Here is a 19,191-nt window from a genome sequence, read left to right as displayed (position 1 = left end):
CCTGAGATCATGAGCTGAGCTGAAACCAAGAGTCAGATGCTTAACCGACTGCATCACCCAGGTGCACAGATAGATAGACATTTTAAGGAACTGGCTCATGTGATTGTGGAGGCTTTGTGTGTCCAAAATCTAACAGGATAGGCCAGCAGGCTGGAGACTGGGAAGAGTTGCAGTTTGAGTTGAAAGGCCATCTGCTGGCAAAATTCCTTCTTGCTTGGAGTGGGGGTGGGTACCTATCAGTTTTTGTTCTATTAAGGCCTTCAGTGGATTGGACTATGGAGGGCAGTCTGCTTTACTCGTACTCCACTGATTTAAATCTTAATTTCATCCAAAGAATACTCTCACAGAAACATACAGAATAAGTTTGACTATATTTCTGGGCACTGTGGCCAAGCCAAGTTGACACATAAAATTACCATCACAGGGCGCCTGGGTGGCTCAGATGGTTAAGCGTCTGCCTTCGGCTCAGGTCATGATCCCAGGGTCCTGGGATTGAGTCCCGCATCGGGCTCCCTGCTCCTTGGGAGCCTGCTTCTCCCTCTGCCTCTCTCTCTCTCATGAATAAATAAATAAAATCTTTTTTTTTTTTTAAGATTATTTATTTATTTATTTATTTGAGAGAGAGAAAGAGAGAGCATGAGAGGAGGGAGGTTCAGAGAGAGAAGCAGACTCCCTGCCGAGCAGGGAGCCCGATGCGGGACTCGATCCTGGGACTCCAGGATCATGACCTGAGCCGAAGGCAGTTGCTCAACCAACCGAGCCACCCAGGCACCCAAATAAAATCTTTAAAAAAAAAAAAATTACCATCACAATTGATGACAAGTCTAGAGAAGAGGTATGTGGATGGACCTCCCTGAAAGGACACAGACCATGAAGATAGTAGCGTACATGTGAATGCCCACCAAAAGGCATCCATTGCTGAGGAGACACTTAACAATAGGTGGACAAAATGACATACTCTGGATGTTAGTTAGCCTCTCTCCCCAGCCACCCTGGTGCTTGCTCAATGGGCCCATGAACAGAGTGACCAGGATGGCAGGAATAGGGTCCATGCATGGTCTCAGCAGTGTGCACTTCCTCTTACCAAGACTGACCTACCACTGCTGCTGAGTGCCTAATCTGCAGAGATCAGTGTTAATCCCTGATATGGCACCATTCCTTGTGGGCACCAGCTAGCCATCCGGCGGCAGGTGGATTGGATTACATTGGACCTCCTCCATCAAGGAAAGGGCAGAGATTTGCCCTCACAGGACCCATATTAGTAAAGTTTAATGAAAAATACAACAGCAAAGGTTAATGGAAAACTACAGAAATCAAAAAAGGCAGGACAACTGAGGGCTCAAACCTTTTGGGAATGAGAGTTTAGGTCACTCCTTTAGGTAAAGAACCCTGACCAGTTGAGGTTCTCATTGAGGGCAGGGGAATACAGAGTGTGCAGTGAAAAAAGAAAGCTAGCAATATCGGTTACAACCTTGTGACAAACTACAGAAAGGAGAACTGTAGGAATTTTGCTGCTCTTTTTTTGGTTTTTGGTTTTTTTTCACTGATTTTTTAATCACTCTTTTCATCATCATAAGTATACTTTTTAATCCCCATCCCCTATTTTCCCCCATCCCCCTACCCCCCACCTCCCCTTTGGTAACCATCAGTTCTCTATAGTTAAGAGTCTGTTTGTTGGTTTGTCTTTTTTTTTCTTTGCTCATTTGTTTTGTTTCTTAAATTCCACATATGCGTGAGATCATATATTTGTCTTTCTCTGACTCATTTCTAACTCTTTAGCTCTATCCATATTGTTGCAAATGGCAAGATTTCGTTCTTTTTATGACTGAATAATATTCTATTATACACACAGACACACACACAGGCACACCACTTCTTTGTCTAGTCGTCTGTCGATGGATACTTGGGCGGCTTCCGTAGTTTGGCTGTTGTGAATAATGCTGCAGTAAACAGGGGTGCATATGTTCCTTTGAATAATTTGTGGTTTTGTATTTTTTGGGTAAATACCCAGTAGTGCAATTACTGGATCATAGGGTAGTTCTATTTTTAATCTTTTGAGGAACCTCCATACTGTTTTCCCCGGTGGCTATACCAATTTGCATTCCCACCAGCAGTGCATGAGGGTCCCTTTTCTCCACATCATCACCAACACCTGTTGTTTCTTGTGTTTTTGATTTTAGCCATTCTGACAGGTGTGAGGTGATGTCTCACTGTAGTTTTGATTTGCAGTTCCCCGATAATGAGTGATGTTGAGCATCTTTTGATGTGTCTATTGGCCAGCTGTATGTCTTCTTTGGAGAAATGTCTGTTCATGTCTTCTGCCTATTTTTTAATTGGATTAATTGCTTTTTGGTTATTGAGTTGTATCAGTTCTTTGTATATTTTGGATTATAACTCTTTATTGGATATGTCATTGCAACTGTCTTCTCTCATTCAGTATGTTGCCTTTTAGTTTTGTTGATAGTTTCTTTTGCTGTGCAGAAACTTTGTATTTTGATGTAGTATTTCCTTTGCCTCAGGAGACATATCTAGAAAAATGTTGCTATGGCTGATGTCAGAGAGATTACTGCTTGTGCTCTCTTCAAGGATTTTTATGGCTTCAGGTCTCACATTTAGGTCTTTAATCCATTTTGAGTTTATTTTTGTGTATGGTGAAAGAAAGTGGTCCAGTTTCATTCTTTTGCACGTGGCTGTCCAATTTCCCCAACACCATTTGTTGAAGAGACTGTCTTTCCCATTACATGTATTTTCCTTCTTTGCCAAAGATTAATTGGCCATATAATTGTGGGTTTATTCCTGGGTTTTCTGTTCCATTCCATGGATCTATGCGTCTGTTTTTATGCCAGTACCATACTGTTTTGATTACTACAGCTTTGTAGTTTAACTTGAAATCTGGAATTGTGATACCTTCAGTTTTGCTTTTCTTTTTCAAAATTGCTTTGGTGTTCGAAATCTTATGTGGTTCCATACAAATGTTAGGATTGTTCTAGTTCTGTGAAAAGTTTTTCTTATTTACTATTTGATCATTACATTTGGACATGCTAACCTTTTGTTCCTCTCTCCTTCCCAATTTTCCTTTATACACAAGTTATCAGAACTTAATTTTACATTTTAGGCAATAGAATATTCTAATCCAGGGCTGGCACTAAATTTGTGATGGATACCGTGACTCTTGGGGAAAGGGTGAGAACTTCTTTACTCCTAGGAAGCATAACCTCATATTAGGTAGCAATCAAGAGTTGTTTTGTTGATGTACAGAATTTAAATATGTGTCAAGGGTGAATATGGAAGCAGAGTAGTCAAAGGGTTGGACTGTGCCAGTTACCTATTTATTGCTTGTCAGCTCCAGAGTCACCTGTTTTGCCTACTCTGTAAAAACGGACCCAGGCCCCGGGCGCCTGGGTGGCTCAGTCATTAAGCGTCTGCCTTCGGCTCAGGTCATGATCCCAGGGTCCTGGGATCGAGTCCCACATCGGGCTCCCTGCTCGGCAGGAAGCCTGCTTCTCGCTCTCCCGCTCCCCCTGCTTGTGTTCCTGCTCTCGCTATCTCTCTCTCTGTCAAATAAATAAATAAAATCTTTAAGAAAAAAAAAAACAAAAACGGACCCAGGCCCTTTAAATATTTTCTCCTTGCCAGCTGACCCTGAAACATTGTCTGCAGAGGGCACTGGAGAGACATTCCAGGAGGACAGGGTTTTGCTTCCTGGTGTCAGCATTCTCACTAGACAGCCTCTCCAGCAGCAGGATCCTGCTGCATTCACCACTTCCGCAGTGCCCAGCTCCTGCAGTACCTGGTACCAGCAGCACCTGTGGCCAGCAGCCTCCCGTGGCACCCCCTCCGCCAGGTGGCTTTGTAACAGAGTGCTTGCGGCAGAATGTTGCCAGTACCCCAGAGGGCGGATTTCAGGTGAGCTCCAGATTTCTAGTTCCAGCGCTAAACATCTCTGCCAACTCCAACAAGGTCTGGATCTCAGCCCTGGCAGGTTTCTTCCTTGGCTGTTTCCTTGAGCCTTAAGGGTTTGACTGCTCCTTGTATCTGATGCTTTTATATTCTTTAGAGTCTTACTGGGCAATCCCTCATGAAGCCAGTCCCCTGTTATAGTTAATACTTCCTTATGTTAAGCTTAAATCTGTTCAAATTACCGTGTGATTTCTTTCCTGATTGGACCCAGACTGATACACTGTCTTGAGAGAGCCAAGAAGCAGCTGTACCACCTTTTATTACCTAGCTGTTACAGGCTGAATTGTGTCCTTCCAAAATTCATATGTTGAAGTCCCAACCCCTAGTACCTCAGAATTGTATTTGGAAATAAGTCTTTTAAAGAGGTAATTAAATTAAAATGAGGCTGTTAGGGTGGGTGCTAATCCAGTGTGACTAATGTCCTCATAAGAGGAAAGTTGGACACAGACACAAGGGGTGTATGCACAGGGGGGCGACCATGTGAAGAGCCAGCAAGAAGGTGGTCATCTGCAGGCCAAGGAGAGAGCCCTGAGAAGAACCCAACCTGCTAACACCTTGATCTCAGATTTCCAGCCTTCAAAACTGTGAGAAAACAAATGTCTGTTCTTTAAGCCACCCGCCCTGATGGCAGCCCCAGCACACTAGTCCACTGGCCTCGGCAGTCAGGCAGGGTCATCTGCCACACTGTATTTAGTAGAAGGGAGTCACTAAGTTCAGCCCACAGAAAAGGGGATGGAAATTAGATACCTCTTATTGATGGAAGGAGCATCAGAGAATTTGTGGACATGGTTTAAAATCATCACAGAGGCATAGCAGGACTACCGCCAGGTAGGATATCTTAGTGGTTTGGCCTGGGATGCTGGGAAGTCTAACAATTCAGATCTGGGGAGGTACTGTTGCTAGGACATGAAGATGGGTTGGAAATGGAAGTGAGAGTGTGGGAAGGGCAAGGACTGAATTCTGGTTTGGGAACTGCCCAGCTGGATGGAAGCTCCTGACATCTCTGAGAGATGAAGACTGTATTTGATGTGGAAAAATTGTAAGTTCAGTCTTGGACATGTTGTTTATGGCCCTTTCGAGACATCAGGATGGAGATGTCCAATAGTCAGTTGGGTTCATGTGAGACTTCATTCTCTGGTGATAATTAAACCATCACACAGGAGAAGGGTTGCCTAGGGATCCTACTGAGTGGGGAGAAGAGCAGTAAGGACCATGCCTTGAGAGATGCCAACATCTATAGGTTGGATGGAGGAATGTGAGTTTGAAAGAGACTGAGATGGAGGAGGAAATTAAAGAAAAGTGTGGTGTGGGCGGAGACTTACCAGTTCAGATCATGTACAGCTGCAAGTAACAGGGATCCAAGATAACAGTGGCTTACAAAGAGATTTTTTCATTCACTTGAGTGAAAGACCAACAGCCCCATCTGTAACCCCTAGCAACCATTAATCTGTTCTCTAGCTCTGTAATTTTGAGATGTTCTACAAATGGTATCGTACAGAATGTCACCTTTTGAGATTGGCCTTTTTCACCAGCATAATGCCCTTGAGATCCATCCAAGTTTTTGTGTATATCCAAAATTGGTTCCTTTTTATTGACAAGTAGTATTTCACGCTATGGATGTACCACATTTTGTTTAACCAGTCACCTATTGTAAAACACTTCGTTGTTTCCATGGTCTTAGCTATGACAAATAAAACTGCTATGAGCAATCATGTATAGGTTTTCATTTCTCTGGGATAAATGCCCAGGATTACAGTTTCTGGGCCATATGGTAAATGCATGTTTAGCTTTTTAAGAAACAGCCAAACTGTCTCCTAGGGTGGCTATAGCATTTGACATTCGCATCAGCAACGTGTAAGAGATCAATTATCTGCATCCTCTCCAGCATTTGGTATTGCCACTGCTTTTTTTAAACTGTTCTAATAGTGCAGTGACATCTCATTGTGGTCTTAATTTGCATCCCGCTAATCTCTGTAGAGACGTTGAACATCTTTTCATGTGATTATGTGCCATCTGTATAGTTTCTTCAGTGAAACATCTCTTCATGCCATTTACCCATTTCTAATTAGATTGGGTTTTTTTTCTCTGTTGATTTTTCAGGGTTTTTCTTTTTTCTTTTTTCACTGAAGTGTAGTTGACACTATTTTACATTAGTTTCAGGTATACAACATAGTGATTCAAGAAGTCTACATGCTGTGGGTTTTTTATATATCCTAGATATGAGTTCTTTGTCAGATATGTAGTTTGCAAATATTTTCTCCATGTCTGTAGCTTGTTCTTTCATCCTTTTAACATCCTTTTGCAGAGCAAAAGTTTTTAATTATGTTTTTCCCCCCTCTGTTATGCCTTTTGGGGTAATATCTAAGAACTTTTCACTAAGCCATATGTCTCAAAGATTTTCTCTTATATTTTCTTCTAAAAACTTGATAATTTTACATTTTAAATTTAAATCTGTGATCCATTTTGAGTTAAATTTTATATAAGCTAGAAATTTAAGGCAAGGGTCAAGGTTCTTTTTTTCTTTTTTGGGGGAGTCAAGGTTCATTTTTAAAGAGATGGATATCCGGTTGCTCCAGCACCATTTGTTGCAAGGAATATTCTTCCTCCATTGAATTGCTTTTGTTTCTTTCTCAAAAACCATCTGGGCATATTTCTGTGGGTCCATTTCTGGGTTCTCTTTTCTGTTCCATTGATCTGTCTATTCCTCTACCAATAGCACACAATCTTTTTTTTTTTTTTTTTTAGATTTTATTTATTTGAGAGAGAGAGACAGAGATAGTGAGATAGAGAGCACAAGTGAAGAGGAGAGGGAGAAGCGGGCTCCCCACAGAGCAGGGAGCCTGATGCGGGACTCGATCCCAGGACCCTGGGATCATGACCTGAGCCGAAGGCAGACGCTTAACCGACTGAGCCACCCAGGCACCCAATAGCACACAATCTTGAAATTACAGTGACTACATAATACGTCTTGAAATCAGGTTGACTGATTATTCTCACTTTATTCTTCTTTTGCAAAATTGTTGTAGCTATTCTAGTTCCTTTGCCTTTCAATGCAAGTTTTAGAGTAGTCTTGTCTGTATGTACAAAAAATCTTGATGGGATTTTGGTAAGAATTGTATTAAACCTGTGTATCAGTTTGTGGAGAATTAACATCTTCACTGTTAAGTCTTCCAATCTGTGAATGTGATGTGTCTCATTATTTATTTTGATCTTTGATTTTTTTTTAAAGATTTTTATTTATTTATTGAGAGAGAGAGCATGAGAGAGAGGAGGGTCAGAGAGAGAAGCAGACCCCCTGCCGAGCAGGGAGCCCGATGCGGGACTAGATCCAGGGACTCCAGGATCATGACCTGAGCCGAAGGCAGTCGCTTAACCAACTGAGCCACCCAGGCGCCCGATCTTTGATTTTTTTAATCAGTGTTTTATAGTTTTTAGCATACAGGTCCTGCACATGTTTTGTTAATGGTAAGATTTGCACCTAAGTATTTCTTTTTATTTGAGCAAATAGTATTATATTTTAAATTTCAGGATGCACATTTTCATTGCTAGTATATAGAAATACAGTTGATTTTTTCTATGTTGATCTTGTACTCTGTGACCTTGCTGAATTCACTTATTATTCCCAGGAGGTATTCCCCGCTATGGATTTTCTATGAAGACAACCATTTCATCTGCAAATAGGGATAATTTTATTTCTTCCTTTCCAATCTATATGCTTTTTATTTCCTTTCATTGCCTTATTGCACTAGCTAGAATTTTCAGTACTATGATGATTAGGAGTGGTAGCAGGGTGACTGGGTGGTGCAGTCCATTAAGTGTCCAACTCTTGATTTCGGCTCAGGTCAGGATCTCAGGCTCTTGAGATGGAGCCTGGAGTCACACTCTGCACTCGGGAGTCTGCTTAAGTTTCTCTCTCTTCCTCTGCCCCTTCCCCCACTTGCACAATCAATCAATCATTCTTTAAAAAAAAAAAAAGTGTTAGGAACTGGCATTCTTTCTTCCCAATTCCAGGGGGAAAGCATTCACGTTTTCACTATTAACTATGATGTTAACTGTAGGCTTCTTGTTAGATGTTCTTTATCAAGTTGAAGAAGTTCCCTTCTGAGTTCTCTGAGAGTATTTGTCATGAATGGATGTTGAATTTTGTCAAATTTTTTCTACATTAATTGATAAGACTTTGTGATTTTTTTCTTTAGCTTATTAGTATGGTGGATTATACTGAGTAATTTTTGGATATTGAACATGCCTTGCATTCCTGGAATAAACCCCGTGTGGTCATGGTAGGGAATTATCTTTATATATTGTTGAATTATATTTGCTAATGTTTTGTTAAGGACTTTTGCATCTGTATTTATGGGAGATATTGGTTGTAGTTTCCTTTTTTGTACTGTCTTTGTTTTCTGGTATCAGGGTAATACTGGCTTCATAAAATGAATTGGGACATGTTCCTTCCTATTCTATTTTCTGAAATAGATTATGTAGAATTGGTGTTCATTCTTTAAACATTTGGTAGAATTCTCCAATGAAACCATCTGGGACTGGATGTTTCTTTTTCAGGAGTTTTTAAGTTACAAATTCAATTTCCTTAATAGATACAGTGCTATCCAAATTATCTATTTCATTTTGGGTGAATTGTGATAGGCTGTATTTCAAGGAATTGGTCCATTTCATTGAGGTTGTCAAATTTATGTGTGTAGATTTGTTCATAGTATCCTATTATCTTTTTGACCATGGTCTTTAATGACATCACCTGTTTTATTCTCGTCCAGAAGCAGAAGTCCTCTCCTTGGCATTTGGAAGGTGCAGTCCCAAACCTTTGCTTAAGTTATGAGTTCCCCTGTCTCCCTGTTACCCTTCAGTCTCTCTGGCTTATCCTTACATGATGGGTCTCCTGACTGGGGTTTATGCCAGGCTCTCTTTACCACATTCCTCCTGATCATACTTACCCTCACAAGTTCCATTTCCATCAGTATGCTAACCACCTTCGAGCTAATTCCCTAAGTTCCAAGACCTGTGTCTCCAACTGCCCACCCTGCAGTGCCTCCTTGACTGTGTCACAGGCACATTAAATATAACCCATCCAGGGGCGCCTGGGTGGCTCAGATGGTTAAGCTTCTGCCTTCCGCTCAGGTCATGACCCCAGGGTCCTGGGATCGAGCCCCACATCAGGCTCCTGGCTCAGCAGGGAGCCTGCTTCTTCCTCTCCCTCTGCCTCTCTCCCTGCTCATGCTCTCTCTGTGTATCTCTGTGTCTCAAAATGAATAAATAAAATCTAAAAAAATAAATAAATAAATATAACCCATCCAAAACTGAGCTCACCATCCTCTCCCCAGACCTGCTGCCCCTCTAGACCCCTCGTTTCCATGAATGGCAGTGCCATTTACCAGCCAGAGCCCTAGGAGTAGGCCTTGGGCCTCCTCCCGCCTCCACTCCCACTTCCTGTCATCATCATTGAAGGCTGTCCGTTCTACCTTCTCAATATCTCTGGATTCTCCCCTGTCTCTGCCACACACCAAGCCACCTACACCATTGCTGTCACCTGCACCACTCGTATCTAGACACTTTGCCTTGGAGGAGTGGCCGGGCAAAAGTTCTCAAATGCAAGTCTAACCATGGCACATCCCCTGTGAGGCCTCCTGTGTGCTTAGATAAGGCTCAAACTCTTTCTTGGGACAAGTAAAACCCTGGATGATCTGGTCCAGGGTTAAGTCCTGGGCATCTTGCGCAGAGCCCTTTATGTGTCTCCATATGCCAGAGGCCTACAGTCCTACTGGATTATGACTGCCTGTTTAATTAAACCACCTGTGCACTCGAATGCCTGTTCTTTGATGCTAGAGGTTATGCTTCCCACTATCCTGCCCTAGGCCCAACACAGTGCATGTGAAGACAAGGCTGCTTGAGAATGGGAGTAAAGGGCTGCACTTGGGGTCCAGAATGCTGGTTCCACTACTCACACTCCTCGTGTCACCTTGAGCAAAGCACTTCTGCCTCGGGTTTCCCATATGTAAAATGGGTGCAATCATTCCTCCTCTTCTCAGTGATATATCAGAATCAGAAGACAAAAATACTCGTCGTTGTGAACCAGGACGCCATAATTTGGTCTCCTCCACTCTTTTCCCAATAATCAAAATGGTGCCTGGCCCGAAGCAGGGCCCGACGCAGGTGAGGCTAGCGAGGAGTCCAGGGCGCAGATTTTCAGGAAGCACTTACTGTCAGATTCATGCAGGTGCGGGGAGCCCCGACTTTGAGTAGCGGGGATTGGCCTCGGGCAGCGGTTGGTCTCACCTGCGTCGGCCCCGCCCAGACGCCTGAAAAAACCCGAGAGGCTACCTGCCCTCCAGCGCTAGGCCCGCCCCCTCCGTGACTTGACTTCCGGGATAGAATGAGGCGCCCTTCTATTGGCTGCCGTTCCCTGGCGTCACCAAGGAGCGCCCGCCTGTGCGAAAGTCTTCGTGGAGCAGCTGGGTGCGCTACTCCTGCAGATCCTCGGGCGAGTCGGTTTCCAGAACGCGGTGCTGGTGTCTAGGCGCCTGCTGACCTTGGCCCCCCAACCCCGTAAGCCCGCGCCCGACAGCTCAGGGCACCCCGCAAGACCGGCTGCCGCGGCCAGGTAGGTTGGAGTTGTGCGCCGGGCCGGGTCTCAGCCTCCCTCCAGGTCTTCGGCTGAGGTCAGGACTGGACCGGGATCCCGGGCCGCAGCGACCACAGGGACCCGGCGGGGCGGGCCCTCGTGAGTGCCGGAGACAAAGCTGGGGGACTGGTGAGGGGTGCCAAGCAAGTGGATGGTGGGACACGGTCCCACGTCTCTCAAGCTGCGATGCTTGTGCTGTTTCCACCTCGAATCTCTGCCTCTTTCCTTAAGGACCCTTTTCCAGGAGTTGAATTGAGCTCGTGTTCTGTTGCATCGTAATTACCGCAGAAGCACCAGGGCCACTTTCTAACTGCTACTTTGGCAGATGATTTCTTTAAGCCTCATTGCCCGCTTCTGTAAAATGGGATATTGTACCTGAGGGAATTGCTGTAGGGCAGAATGAGAACCTGAATGTGCCTGTCATGTGGGAAGGGCATAGTCCGTGGGGCCTGGGGTTATCTTGGAAAGCAGGTGACCAGCCATGTCCCTGAAGCGGCAGCCAGCATATGACCAAGTGTTTCCAGGCTGACAGAAGACAGGGTGTCAGTGGGCCTCTAGGAGATATCCTGAAGTCCAACCCCCACCACCTCTAGGACACGTTAGCCCAAGCCAAGAATTTCAGTGTCACCTGGACTTGGATTCAAGTGTCAGCTATTTTCTCTCCTTGGGAACTTGGGCAGATCCCTTCATCTTTCTGAGCCTTGTTTTTTTCATCTGTAAAATGGAACTAACAGTACCTACCTTCCACAATTGTCAAGAGAATTCAATCAGACATTGTAGGTAAAGCACTTAAAATAAGACCTGGCATTCAGTGGGAACAGTAACTATTTATTCAGTGTGTAGAGTGTCTGAATGCATGCATTTTGGCTTGAACAGATTTTTGACAGTAGCATGGCTGTGTAAGACAGGAGGGTGGAAGTTTCAAAGCTCCTGGTTTTCTGGTTGAACTCCTTGGCCACTACAGTGGTCAGATCAGTGACCTGGGTCTTTAACTGAATATGGCAAATTGAACCATCAGGGTGAGGACCAGGAGTCTGGGACTACCTCCACGTGCCTGAGCATAAAGAGTTACTTTTTAAAGCAAGGACCCATGCAGGGCAGGGACTGTTTGGAATGAAGGTCAGGCTTAAATTAGAAACAAAACAAGAGAATGGGGTTTGTCTTTGAGTAAAGCCTAGAACTCAAAACAGCACCTGAGCCCTGTTGAAACCTTCTGAGTGATTTGAGAAGGGAAGACACAGCCATGCTGACAATCACCAAGCTTTTCCAAGTAGTGAAAAGTCAAGCCGCCGCTCCTGGCATTTGTTGATTCAGCAGAGTGTAGGGTAGAGCCTTCTGTGTGCTGGGCACTGTGGACTGAGCAGTGAGAGACAGACGTAGTCCTGGAACCCAGAAAGGAGATAGCCCAGTGATGCCTGTCAGGCTTAGGCCCTGCCCTTTGTCTGCAGCCTCTTCCCTCAGGTAGCCTGAACTGCAGCAGGAGAAGCTAATTACCGTCTGGAGAGGTTTTGGGGGCTGCTCTTAGAAGCCTAGGATAGCCTGGTAGGGCTTTTGGCTTGGTAATGTATTTCAGTAGAAGGGTAAAAGGATCAAACTGGCATTTAAAAAATTGCCTGTGACAGCTGTGAAGCCAGTTTCACCAGTGGTCACTTGTCCATGCAGGGCCCCACTCTTAGCTAAGTTCTAGTCCTGCTTAGTTTAGCCAGCCCAGCTCAGCTCAGCATCACTTCCTCAAGAAACTAGACAAAGGCAGGACCGTTTATCTTCACAGCAGTAGTCCCACTTGCTGGATCTTCCTTACGCCATCAGTCGTTAGTCTGCCCTGAGAGCAGGGTGGCAGGGCTGGGCAGGTCAGTGCTTCAGCAGTGCCAGCTACAGCGGGAGCCTGCAGAAAGCACCGGTCGAAGGAACGCCGGAACCCCTGCCATCTAGGTTAGTGCCTGGCATGAAGTGGTCACTCCGCTAGAAATGTTTCATTACACGCATTGAATTGAGCAAAAAAATCACCTGATACAGTGTAACAGGGTGAAATAACTAATAAATGTGTACCACTTCCAGGACTGTGCTGTGCCAGGAATGGCTGATGGGGTGAGAGGGCTTGGGCTGCAGCTCGGGGAACTCTGTGGACCCCGATGGTGGTTTCTGTTCCCTCTGTCCCTAGGACCCACGGTTTTCTTCATAGGTTCTGATGCTGGTCTCCTGTAGAAGGTTGCTCACAACTCTGCTGCAGGCTCAGAAGTGGCCCTTTCAACCCTCCAGAAATATGAGACTGGTGCAGTTCCAGGCACCCCACCTGATGGGACCTCACCTGGGCTTGGAGTCAGGGAATGGCGGGGGGGTCATCAACCTCAACGCCTTTGACCCCACACTGCCCAAGACGATGATGGAGTTCCTGGAGCAGGGAGAGGCCACTCTCTCTGTGGCAAGAAGGTAAATCAGCAGGCAGCTACAGTGGCTGCCCTGCTACCCACCCCTTCCACCCCCATCCCTGCCCTGGGAAACACAGTTAGCTGGTAACTCTTGCAGGTGAGCAGAGTAACCCTACCTTTCCTTTCTCACCTCTTCTCTTAGTGAAGAGCCTTAGAAATCTTGTATGACAACATCCTCAGGCCCAGGGATGGTGATTAACTATCTCAAGGCCACACATTCGGTGGTGGGGCCGGAAACTCTGCTTCATCACTTTGCCTTCCCCAAGGGACTAAGTTCCTGTCTGCCTGAGAAGTCTGGGATCTGGGGTCCTAGGAGGCATCTTGGGAAACTTGGGGGAGTCTTTGGATGCTTGGCTCCTTAGAAGAGAGAGGACTGCAAAGAGGTATTCTTAGAGATGGTTCTTGGGTTTGGGCTAGATTAGGTAGGGACTTCCCTGAAGCCAGCAGCCGTATGGAATCTGAGGAATAGTAAATTAAGAACCACTTTGAGTTATTTTTACATATTAAGCTGGCACAAATACAAATGTTTGAGAGCACATAGCATTGGTAACAGTATGTTTCCGGGACGGTTGTAGTCTCCCAAGATTGCACACTACTTCCATGTCCCTCATCAGGTAATTGGGTGTATCTGTAGCGTGCAGGTGTCACAGTCCTGTCAGAAAAGAGGAAAGGTATCTACTGCTACGGAGAGATCTCCAAAAAATACGTACTTTTTTTTTTTAAGGATTTTTTATTTATTTATTTGAGAGAGAGCACATGAGAGGGGGGAGGGTCAGAGGGAGAAGCAGACTCCCCGCTGAGCAGGGAGCCCGATGCGGGACTCGATCCCGGGACTCCAGGATCATGACCTGAGCCGAAGGCAGTCGCTTAACCAACTGAGCCACCCAGGCACCCAAAAATACGTACTTTTTTAAAAGGTGTATTTGGTGTGCTGTCATTTGTGTAAGAAAGGACAGGAGGAGGGCGCCTGGGTGGCTCAGTTGGTTAAGCGACTGCCTTCGGCTCAGGTCATGATCCTGGAGTCCCTGGATCGAGTCCCGCATCGGGCTCCCTGCTCGGCAGGGAGTCTGCTTCTCCCTCTGACCCCCCCCCCCCCATGTGCTCTCTCTCATTCTCTCTCAAATAAATAAATAAAATCTTTAAAAAAAAAAAGAAAGAAAGAAAGAAAGGACAGGAGAAGAGTATGTGTCGAGCACCGTGGAGAGCTTCGCAGGCCCTGGCAGCTGTGTGCAAGGATGGAGCAGGGGCAGGAGAGAGGCCTTTCCGGTCTTCTCATGTGCACCTTTTCAATTCCCCTACATGACCTGCATTACCTAATGGGGGAAAGGAAATCAACACTGGATAAAAAACAGTGCTCTGATATCAAAGGATAATAGCTGGGTTTGGTTTGCACACTGATTGTGATGTTTGATAGATCTAGAAAATATATTTGAAAAACCACAACTTGTAGCTGCTGCGGTACCTCCCCAGCATGCCCAAGGGCTGCTGGCCTGCTCCTAATCAGTCCCTCTCTCCTGCTCTGGTCTCTGCAGAGCTCTGGCTGCCCAGTTGCCAGTCCTACCACGGTCAGAGGTGACCTTCCTGGCCCCAGTCACGCGGCCAGACAAGGTGGTGTGTGTGGGAATGAATTATGTGGACCACTGCAAAGAGCAGAACGTTCCAGTGCCAAAGGAGCCCATCATCTTCAGCAAGTTTGCCAGCTCCATCGTGGGGCCCTACGATGAGGTCATCCTCCCACCGGAGAGTCAGGTCAGTGCCTCCTCATAGGCCCCCAGTCGCCGGCCCATCACCAGGGTGCTCAGCACTCAGCAGCCAGCCTAAAGGAGCTACCTGTTGCTTAGTAGTGCATTTAGTAGAAAATACAGGCGATTATACTGTGTAAGGCTAGTCTCAGGGGAAAAAAAAGTAACGTATTTTTTACTGACTGCAAAAATAATACACTCTAATTGTAGAAAAAGAATAAAATTCAGGATGCATCTTCTAAGAGTAAGTACAATGTCCTACATGACCATAATAACCACTATCACCACTAAGAAAATGAACATGAATAATACCTAATATATAGTCCAATTGAGAATATTCCCATTTGCCCCCAAAGATGACTTAATTTGGGTTCTGTTTCACTTTTTGTTTGTTGAACCAGGATCAGTCAAGGCCACACAGTGTACTTGGTTATGTCTCTTTAGTGCTTTAATCTAGAACAGGGATCTGCAGACTTTCTCAAAGGGTCAGTCAGTAAATAATAGACTCTGAAAGCCACAGGGTGTCTGTTGCAACAACTCATCTTTGCCCCTGTCGTGTGAATGTAGCCGTGGCTGATACATAAAGGAGTGAATATGACTGTGTTCCAGGAAAGCTATTTATAAAAGCAGCCAGGAGGCCGGATCGGGCCCGTGGGCCGTAGTTTACTGAATTCTGATATCAAACAATCCCCTTGCCATTTTCTTTCATGACACTGACTTTTGGAAGAATCCTGGCAGTTTGTCTTAGCATATCCTACACTTTTTTTCCTCATTAGATTCGAGTTAAACATTTTTTGTCAAGGATTCTCTATAGGTGTTAGTTCATTTGGACTGCTGTAACAAAATAAACCACAAAAATTTCTCATAGTTCTGGAGGCTGGGAAGTCCAGGATCAAGGTACCGATACATTTGGTGCTTGGGGAGAGCCGGCTTCCTTGTTCACAGATGACTCTCTTTTCGCTGTTTTCTCACATGGTAGAAGAGGCAAGGGAGCTCTCTGGGATCTCTTTTATAAGGGCACTAACCCTATTCATGAGAGCTCCGCCTTCATGACCTAGTTACTTCCCAAAGGCTCTACCTCCTAATATTATCACATTGGGGGTTAGGTTTCAACATACGAATTTCAGGGTAGGGGGCACATTCAGTCTGAAGCAACAGATGTGTATTGCACCCCATTGGGAGGCTTATGTCAGATGGTCCTAAAGTTTGATCACTTGGTTTACTTGATGTTGACCAGATCTCATCGGAAAGGTGTATTTCACTGTGGTAATTAATAAGCAGTCTACAGGGTAGGAATTTGAGACCCTGTGGACTATCTTATTGCCCCACAGCTTTTCATCCAGGGATCCTCACCTCAATTCATTATTGTATTGGGGGTTAGAAAAAGGTGATTTTTCTTTCATTCCTTCTTACTATCTGGCATTCTGTGAAGAAAAGCTACCTCCCTTCTTTTTTTACTCCTGTCCCTTTAGTAGCACTGTGTATTCCTGATTTTCATTTTTATCCAGTATGTTATAGTCCATCACTTATATTCTGATATTTAAATGGTCTCAATTTGGCCGGTGGGTGGCTTCAGGTTGGCCCCAGCCCTGTCACTTTTTGAGTACTTCCTTGCTTTCTAGCCAAGATATTTCAGGCTCATCTTGTACTGTCTCAGACCTCGAATTAGCCATTTCCCCCAAGCAACCCATTTCTGTCTAGTGGGGACCAATGCTAGAGACCAAGATCAGGTGTCGGCTGTGCTCAGAGCAACTCTGGTTGTTACCATTAGAAAGAGCAGGCAATTTGAAAGGCTAAGTTGTATCTCTCTTATAGTTGCGCTTTGCTGATTAAGGGAAAGGCTGTGCATGTTTTTTTCTGTGCTGTGCCCATTTCTTTTCATTTAAGTGAGTTAATATCTGAAAGCACTTAGGATGCTATTGGCACACAGTAGGGTTAGCTGTTATTACTTGGTATTCATTCTTTTTTGAAAGTATCGAGTGACTTGTAAATTCAGTGCCCAGACTCATGTTGCCTTTCTTAAAAAATTTATAATCTCTACACCCAGCGTGGGGCTCGAACTCGCAACCCCAAGATCAAGTCACGTGCTGTACATAGTGAGCTAGCCAGGCACTCCCCACAGTGGGGAGCTGTGCGTGCATGCAGTGCTGCTGCCTGCCACTGCCCACGTTTATGGGTCTACAGGCCACACCTCCCCCCGCCTTCACTACGTCTGGTTCATGGCGATTACAATTGTGGGCCCACAGACAAGCCCCACGGTCAGAGACCTAGGCCCTAAAGCACGGTGTGCAGCCCCTCAGCATGGGAACAGGCCCTGGAGCCAGGTAGCTCACTGCTTCGTTCTCTACAGGAGGTGGACTGGGAGGTGGAGCTGGCTGTGGTCATTGGAAAGAAAGGCAAGCGCATCAAGGTAAGCTGGTAGAGATGCCAGCCGTCTCTGGCATTGGGAAGTGGACAGCGACTACCTGCTCCCTGCCTTATTCCTTGCTCATCTTCGGCTAGTTCTGGCGACTGACATGGGATAAAGGCTTGGTTATGGGGGTTGGTCTCACCGTGATGATCTAACTTCCAATCTGGCCAAATCCCCTGTCCCCTAAAGGCCACAGATGCCATGGCTCATGTGGCCGGCTTCACTGTGGCTCATGATGTAAGTGCTCGTGACTGGCAAATGAGACGCAATGGGAAGCAGTGGCTGCTGGGAAAAACCTTTGACACCTTCTGCCCCCTGGGCCCTGCCTTGGTGACCAAGGACAGCATAGCAGGTAGGTCTTAGGATAGCCCACATGGTGACTCTTCCTGCTCTTGCATGGACACAGCAGAGTAAATGAAAAGCCGTACTCAGGAAATTGGAATTTGGAGTTGCCTTTGAGAGCAAGTCTCCCCCTAGGCCATGAGTTCCACAGGCCTCCTTCCATGTCCCTCACTACAGAGGTGGTAGAACTTCCTCTAGCTGCCACTGTCCATGAGTGTCTTTAAGTTGGCAGGAAGCAGAAGTAATGGCTGCCAGAAGCCCATGCCTTTTCCCCAGGAAGGGAGAGGGGAGAGCACAGTGGCACCTCTACAGCTAGTGGTACCAGGGCAGCACCCGTTCTAGGCAGCACAGTGAGCCAGGAGGAAAGCCCGTCAGCCAGAGGGCAGAGGACAGCCATTTGGGTGGGGGTGTGTCCATGCAGCCCAGCTTTACACCACCCTGTGCAGCCGTCAGTGAAGTGAAATTGGGTTTCAGCTGCTCTGAGGGCAGGGTGTGAGTGTATAAAGCAAAAAAAAAAGAAGGTGCTCATTAGCCAGGACACTATTACAGGTAAGCTGTCCCCTGCCGTCAGGTGCAGGAGGCGTCCGTGCCCATCTGGGTGGTTACCCTGCTGGAGTACAGATACCCAGTTGTTTTTATATCTGCAGCTGTCAGCCTCTGCTGTGGATAGAGGAGGGCCTGGGACATTCCCTCCTTAACCCACCCCAGTGACCACTGGCAGATGCTCTGCTAGGTGGTAGATGCAGGGAGACCTGAGGATGCCAGTGTCCATACAGAAAGCTCCAGGGTAGGGAGTGCTGAGTGGGCATGAAGTGCCAGGAGTACATGCGGGGAGACTAGCGGACAGACCTTTCACCTGGCCAGTCACAAAGCCACCTTGTGCATTTGCTTTCTGAGTAAAGGGAGGGTTTTGAGGGAAAACAAGGAGAACCCCAAGGTGGTGCTTTTACATTTTTCAGATCCACACAACTTAAAGATCTGCTGCCGAGTGAATGGGGAGGTGGTCCAGAGCAGTAATACCAACCAGATGGTATTTAAGACCGAAGAGCTGATAGCCTGGGTCTCCCAGTAAGTGGGATGGGGCCCTACTCCACAAACCCACCTGAGGCTGAGCCTTCCAGCCCTGGCTCTGGCCACCTCGACCCCTGGTCTCACCTGTCTCTTCTGCCCCAGGTTCGTTACTCTTTACCCAGGGGACATCATCCTGACTGGGACCCCCCCAGGTGTTGGTGTATTCAGGAAACCTCCAGTCTTCCTCAAGGTAGGTTGACTAAAAGGTGGAAAGGGAACAAGGACCCAGAATCCCTGGCAGGCTTGTGAAATCCAGGCCTGTATGAGGCCAAAGGACTAATGTCCTGATTTTCTCTGTTACAGAAGGGGGATGAAGTTCAGTGTGAAATTGAAGAACTAGGCATCATCATCAACAAGGTGGTGTGAGGGCTCTCCCCACAGGCCCTGGACTTAAGAAGTGGGGCATCCATTCTCTCCCAGGGCCAGCTGCCTCTTCCAGGTAGAGTGAGAGGAGAAGCTTGCTTTCCTCATCAATAAAATTCTCAGCCAAAGCAGCAGCTTGGCTTCTGCTACAGTTTGTCTTTTAGGGCTTTAAGGAACAAGACAGGGCATTCTCACAGGGTGGGGAAGGAGAGAACAGATACCCCAAAAAAGACACTCTGGGCT

General features: G+C 46.1%; 1 protein-coding gene across 4 annotated transcripts; it reads left to right on the top strand.

Annotated features, from left to right (window-relative positions):
• The first annotated feature begins 3,737 nt into the window (after nt 1-3,737).
• FAHD2A (fumarylacetoacetate hydrolase domain containing 2A) lies at nt 3,738-19,082 on the top strand. 4 transcript variants are annotated; one of them, XM_044918757.1, is made up of 8 exons: nt 3,738-3,906; nt 12,774-13,021; nt 14,553-14,769; nt 17,113-17,172; nt 17,362-17,524; nt 18,474-18,582; nt 18,688-18,775; nt 18,889-19,082. In XM_044918757.1, exons 2-8 carry the CDS (start codon nt 12,780-12,782, stop codon nt 18,949-18,951), a joined length of 942 nt encoding a protein of 313 aa, XP_044774692.1. In that variant the 5' UTR covers nt 3,738-3,906; nt 12,774-12,779; the 3' UTR covers nt 18,952-19,082. The 4 variants fall into 4 exon arrangements, with proteins under 4 accessions (XP_044774692.1, XP_021553213.1, XP_044774694.1 ...); XM_021697538.1 differs by lacking the exon at nt 3,738-3,906 and adding an exon at nt 10,333-10,570; XM_044918759.1 differs by lacking the exon at nt 3,738-3,906 and adding an exon at nt 10,333-10,570 and having other exon boundaries at nt 12,753-13,021.
• Nucleotides 19,083-19,191: the final 109 nt, after the last annotated feature.

The sequence above is a fragment of the Neomonachus schauinslandi genome, chromosome 10 (assembly GCF_002201575.2).
Source record: "Neomonachus schauinslandi chromosome 10, ASM220157v2, whole genome shotgun sequence".
Lineage (NCBI taxonomy): Eukaryota > Metazoa > Chordata > Mammalia > Carnivora > Phocidae > Neomonachus > Neomonachus schauinslandi.
This window is presented reverse-complemented; position numbering and strand designations above follow the sequence as displayed.

Coding starts and splice junctions, on each gene's coding strand:
- FAHD2A (XM_044918757.1), top strand. CDS start 12,780: ATGCTGGTCTCCTGTAGAAGGTTGCTCACAACTCTGCTGCAGGCTCAG. Junction 13,022..14,552: donor ACTCTCTCTGTGGCAAGAAG/GTAAATCAGCAG, acceptor TGGTCTCTGCAG/AGCTCTGGCTGCCCAGTTGC. Junction 17,525..18,473: donor GACCAAGGACAGCATAGCAG/GTAGGTCTTAGG, acceptor TACATTTTTCAG/ATCCACACAACTTAAAGATC.